Source organism: Haliotis asinina, unplaced genomic scaffold (genome assembly GCF_037392515.1).
Source record: "Haliotis asinina isolate JCU_RB_2024 unplaced genomic scaffold, JCU_Hal_asi_v2 scaffold_63, whole genome shotgun sequence".
Taxonomy (NCBI): domain Eukaryota; kingdom Metazoa; phylum Mollusca; class Gastropoda; order Lepetellida; family Haliotidae; genus Haliotis; species Haliotis asinina.
The window spans coordinates 34362-40851 of NW_027133930.1; the positions used below are offsets into that span (position 1 = coordinate 34362).

At 37.3% G+C, this 6490-nt stretch overlaps 1 protein-coding gene across 1 annotated transcript in view; it reads right to left on the reverse strand.

Annotated features, from left to right (window-relative positions):
• The window catches only part of LOC137270372 (neogenin-like), a 30746-nt gene extending 24484 nt beyond the window's left edge, over positions 1 to 6262 (reverse strand). Inside the window, exons 1-6 of the mRNA XM_067803940.1 lie at positions 6122 to 6262; positions 5794 to 5942; positions 4256 to 4540; positions 3663 to 3825; positions 1707 to 1852; positions 1081 to 1356 (exon numbers count right to left, since the gene is read on the reverse strand). Of these exons, the coding sequence (XP_067660041.1) occupies positions 1081 to 1356; positions 1707 to 1852; positions 3663 to 3825; positions 4256 to 4540; positions 5794 to 5942; positions 6122 to 6162 (1060 nt within the window). The 5' untranslated portion in view covers positions 6163 to 6262. The remainder of the gene's footprint in view (positions 1 to 1080; positions 1357 to 1706; positions 1853 to 3662; positions 3826 to 4255; positions 4541 to 5793; positions 5943 to 6121) is intronic.
• Between the last annotated feature and the right edge of the window lie 228 nt (positions 6263 to 6490).

Sequence of the window (6490 nt, forward strand, 5' to 3'; positions counted from 1 at the left end):
GTGTTGACAGAAAATATGGAATTTAATGTAAAATATGCGCTTAATAAATTATGCATTGTGTTTTGTCAATGTGAAAACAAAGCTCTTAAAATTATAACAAAAAAATATGAAGGAAAACATATCATGTTTTATGTTAAACACTGAACATAGAAATCAGGTTTCTGTCTCATGTTTCCATGAAACTGTCCAAATTGAGCAAGATGAAATATCCATTTCATGTGATCAAAATCTCTAATTCCAAATTTCTGTAAAATGATTTTGTTAATATATTGTTAAGTGCGTAAGAATGTCACACAACATTCACAAAGCAGGGGGTGAAATTGACCAATCAGTGTTAAGTAAACACAAGGTGAAGGTCATGCAGAAAGTTATGTCGACATCCCAACACAAATGTTGAGCTGTAGACAGTTGATTTGAAGGATTTTCAACCACAACACCGAAATATTTTATCATTTTTCAAATCACAATTGAAACACAACATGAGGGTAAAAACAAAGTAAGGGGAGACAATTTCCACACAAACTGCACAGTAATTTTACTATGTGAATAAAACCAAAATAAAATCGACCAAAAAACCTCCACAGAAATCTTGCAAATCCCACCACTCACAACTTCTCCAGGAGACAATTTGAAATTTAACATATTAAAAAATGAAATCTGAAAATTAACAATCTATTAAGAGAACAATTATTGGATAAGAAGGTCCTTTAAAACAGACTTCTACCAAACATACAGAATCTTCTCTTGTGAAAATATTTGTTTGCTTGTAAAAACATCTTTTAAGATCTAAAAAAATAATGCATCTGTGCAGTGATTAATATATGGAAACACAATATAGTTTATATGCACGATTCTGATAGGATATATGAGTTGTTATTTCAGTTTCATGTGATATAGTGATCAGCTGATACTACACACCCAGACTCATATATAGTAATGTTAATTGGTGCTTCCATGGTAACAAGAAAAGTTGAAGAGTGCACACGCCTCAGATCAAATGTTACGGATTTTCGTGAAGTAATGATTTGAAATGATTGGCGCTTACAAAATACTGAAATATGTTTTCATATCAATACATACCTGGTTGCAGAATGACAAGCTGTGCGCTTGCTTGGACGTTACCGAGGTCATTTTCGCCAAAACATTGATATATACCATCATCTGAATTGACAAGGCCGAGTATTTTTAAGTCTTTGCCATCGACTATTTGGAAATAGTCGCTTGGGAAAAGCACATCACCATTTTTCAGCCATGTGATCGTGGGATTAGGTACTCCGTAAATATTGCATTCAAATTTGACGTCTGAATTGGTGTGAGCAAACACATTGGCTGGTCTCTTTACGAATCTTGGAGGGACTGAAATGGAAAAAAAATGTCATTTGACAATACTACTCTTTTGTTTTTGGAATGATATTTCATCCAAGAAAAAAACATTTACGTTTTTCAATTTGATTTAAAAAAAGCAGTTGCTTCAAAATAGAGAATAATCTCAATTACAGCAGAATTACTTGTATTTTAAGATAATACAAAAAAGAACAAAAAAGTAACAAATATAATTTTGTCGATTTGCACCATGGATAACAATGGACTTATTTCACAGAGTCATTACCGTATTTCTCATGGTCATCATCATATTTCATTCAGTTATTACCGTATTTCCTTCAGTGGTTACCATATTTTCCAGTGACATTTAAAGCTAGTCCTACCTAATACTGTCAACATGGTGTCTGCGTCGATGCTGTCTTCCTGGTTGACAGCCCGACACGTGTAGACGCCTCTGTCACTCTCCTTCAGTGTCGTAATCTGTAAGCTGCCACTGCCAACTTTTTTTATCCTCGCACTCTTAGTGTTTCTGTAACATCATCAGAATCAGAATCAGAATCATCATCACCATCACCATCATCATCATCACTATCATCATCATCACTATCACTATCATCACCACCATCATCACTATCATCACCATCATTCCTATCATCATCAACACCATCACTATCATCATCATCACTATCATCACCACCATCATCACTATCATCACCATCATTCCTATCATCATCAACACCATCACTATCATCATCATCACTATCATCATCATCACTATCATCACCACCATCATCACTATCATCACCATCATTTCTATCATCATCACCATCATCATCATCACTATCATCATCATCACTATCATCATCATCATCATCTTCATATGAAGGTCCCGGGGTAGAATAGGCCTTCAGCAACCCATGCTTGCCATAAAAGGTGACTATGCTTGTCGTAAGAGGCGACTAACGGGATCGGGTGGTCAGATTATGACTTGGTTGACACATGTCATCGGTTCCCCATTGCGCAGATCGATGCTCATGTTGTTGATCACTGGATTGTCTGGTCCAGACTCGATTATTTACAGACCGTCGCCATATAGCTGGAATATTGCTAAGTGCGACGTAAAACTAAACTCACCCTCACATCATACTGACTGTTCCTGACATTCCCACAGACCAAGGGGACACAACTGATGGCAAAACGACATTCTATACATTTATACGAAGCTACCATAAATGAGAACCAGTTACCTCCCTTTACCTGTAATGTTAATGTCAAACATGTCATGTCTGAGCTTTTTCAAAAGTTGAAACTGAATACAAACGATATCACTCTTTTGGGCAGTTTTGTTAAGGGCAATTTCTTTTCAAAAGGGAGATTTTGTACAAACTGAAATACAAAAAATGAACCGAATGAATGTTCATTGCGTTTTCCCTAATAGGCCCCGTCTGTCTGGGCAGGGAAGCTGGTGTTAGAAGTGACAAAGATTTAACTGTTGCTCTTTTCTTAAACATAAACAGGCTGTGATAGAGTGTTTTTAAAAACGTAATCACTTGCTTCCACAGTGATACTGTTTCTGTGAGATCAAGGATATCTCCTTGCAATACTGGTTACCATGAAGTCACAATCCAACGACATCACTAATCTATCAGCCAATGAAGCTGGTCAGCTAAATTATACTCACAGAACACACTCATTTAGTGTTCGCTGTAGTGCATGCAGAAATAAAATCACAAAAATGTAGTTCAAATGTTTTGCACGTGAAATCGTCATTACAATCCCGAATCATTTTAATACTGAATGTGTTTTTTTTGTTTTGTTTGTTGCTATTTAAAAGTTCTTTTAAAAGAAAAGTAGATCAGAATTTATGCAACCAAAACATGCACACAAAATATAAGCGACCATTGATCATTACTACTGGTTATAAACTGACAAAATGTGGAAAATATAGATTACAGATGTTTGTATATAATCCAGAAATTGACTGAGTGAGTTCAATTTCAAGTTGCAGTCAACAATATTGCAGCTGGCGGCAGTAAATAACTAAGTTGGGACCAGACATTCCAGTGATCAACAGCATAAGCATCGATCTGTACAATTGTGAATTGATGACACGTAACCAAGTCAGAGAGTCTGACTACTCGATCACTTTGGTCACCTCTCACAAGTATAGTCGCCTCTGGTGCCAAACATGGGTTGCTTGAAGATCTATTCTACCCCACATTTTCACAGGTATTCAAGTGATTGACATTATGAACTATGCAGCTGGCAACGACACCTTCTCCATTGACACATAAAGAAACACCACCTATTTTAATTCCATATATGGAAAGGACACATACACTAAAGCAATGGTAACACCGTCCTTCAGCCATTTTATCGTCGGTTTCTCCTCCTTGGCGTCCCTCCCGTTTGCCCCGCAGTGTAGAACAACCGTTGTGCCATAGTCTGCTCGATGATCTTTTGGTTTCATCACAAATTTAGGAGCCACGCCTTCTTCTATATCTAGAACACAAAATTTCAATCTTTTAAACATAAAGTTCAATATAAACTGATTCCCTTTTATATCATTTTGCAAATGACCTTTAGATTTCGTGCAAAATTCAAGAGCCATGCCTTCTTCTATATCTAAAAAGAAAATCTGATTCATTTATCTATCAAATTGAATTTGAAATAGATAAATATCTTTCTGAAAATGACCTTTTGTCATCAGAAATGAGAGGACCAAAACCAAATTACATACATTAAACTTAAGACAATAGCATTCTATCTATTTATTGCAATCATTTTCAAATAAATGTTCGCAGATCTTGTGAAATAACATTTAAGGCTTGACATCATGACATCCCTGTAATAACACATCTCCGTGGGCAAACAAATCATTATTTAGTCTCAAAATAAATCTACTTGAAGCTGTGTGTGGCAATATACTCACTTGCGTTTGGGTTCTGACGTAATGATGCTACTCGACTTGTTCGAGAACGTTCCATATTTTTAGCCTCACAGCTATACGCCCCAAAGTCAGCGAATCTCACTGGATATATTTCTAAAATACCATCGTCGTACTGATATATATTGTCCGCCTTTGCGAGTTCCCTCCCATCTTTTATCCACTTCACTTTAGGGCGTGGCACCCCTTCTATCTCACAAGAAAACATGGCTGTGTCGCCAAGATACACCACCAAGTCCTGGGGCTCTTTTATAAAATGTTTCGACAAGTCTGAAAAATAAACAAGATCATTAAAAAATGAAAAAAGTTTACATTTTGCTCAATGCTAGTTCAGCAATAGGTGAAATACTCTCTTAGCAATATTTCAGTTTTGACTGTGAAGTGTGGACTGGATTAAATAAAGGAATGCCCAGAATGAAGTATATCTACACTGTCAGGTAGCGACAAAGAATAAACTCCATCTTCAAACTATCTTGAATGACCAGCTTAAGCTGCTAGAGATTAATGAGTGAGTGACTTTTAGTATGATGTCACTTGTGGCAATATTCCAGCAATATCAGAGCAGGGGATACCTGACATTGGCTTCACACACTATATCCATGTCAGGGAATCAAACCTGGACCTTCTATTTGGTGAGACTACACTTCAACAACTAGGCTACACCAATGCACCCATCAATCCTTACATGATATCGCCAAAAAGGGAAAACTCACTTCACATGGAAGCTGAATAAATTCTTAGTTTATCATTTTATTCAACATCACCTCCATCGTGTAGTTTTGGTAAACTAGTGTTTTCTGGGTATTATAATTCAAACCAAGCTGCAACGGACAACACCCGGAGATTTAAGGGAAAAGTGAGTGAGTCAATATGTTTTTATGCTGAATTAGCGCTATTCTGACAACATCACAGCAGGAAGAACGTCCGTCTTAACATCATAAGTCTGATGAGAAGAGTCAGTCACATGGTTGATTGTGTCACAACTGTGTGGATCAATGCTCATCACATCAGTCACTGGTCCAATCAAAACCTGTACACACATTAAACCAAGCTGAGTGAGTGAGTGATATAGGTTTTATGTCACTTTCAGCAATATTCCAGCAATAACACAGCAGATAGGAATAGGCTTTTATATTTTGTAAGCATATGGGGAATCAAGCATGGGCCTTCGGAATGATAAGCGAATGCTTTAACACTGAATCCTGCAGAGCAGTCCTAAGGAAGGGTTGACCATTAAATGTAAGTTTTCAACAACCGTTCTTTATTCCCCAAATATCTGAAGGTTAGAAATGGTCTTCAGCAACTTGTGCTTTTAGTAAGGAAGAACTAACAGGATCAGGTCCGTTGACTGGTTGACAAATGTCATCTTATCCTCATTGTGTAGATTGATGTTCATGATGTTGATCACTGGATTGTCTTCTCCAGATGCAATAAATTACAGACTGCCACCATATAGCTGGAATATTGCTGACCGTGGTGTTAAACAACAACCAAACCAAACACCAAATATTTGAAAGACTTACATGCAATATCAAGCTCAGCTTTTCGACTGACAATGGTTCCGAACCCGTCAACGGTGGCGGTGCACTGATACGTGCCCTTGTCAGTTGGATGGGAGGTTTTAGAATGCTGGGTTTGGTCAAAATATAAAGATCCATTTGCTAATAAACTCCTGAAAAAAAGAGCAAAACGTTTAAGACTTACAAAATCAAGATCATGTGGAATGGAATTTTTTTCATAATACAACCCCACATACTCAGTTTATGTCAATGATAAAATAGATTCTACTGCAAGAGATGTTTTCCCTCAATAGTCACTGACTTGCAGCTACATTGCAGCTGATTTCCTTACCTATCTGAATTTTCAAAATTTAGGTAGTTGCCATCTTTCATCCACTGTATGTTGGGGGTGGACTCCCCGTGGTAAGCGGAGCAGTTGAGGAGGGACTTGGAGCCCTTCTTCACAATCAGGTCATGTGGCTCCACCGTGAAGTAAAACTGACTGAAGTGGGGGACTGTGGCTCCTGAAACCGAGTAAGTGAGGGACTGAGTGAGTATAGAAAGTGAATACTGGCAGTGAGTGATTGAGAGAGTAAATGAAAACTTACAGTAAGCAAGTCTTTGAATTAATCATTATCATTAAAACCACCTTGATCATCATCATGATCATCACCAACACCTTAATCTTCATCATCATGATCATCACCACCACCTTCATCAT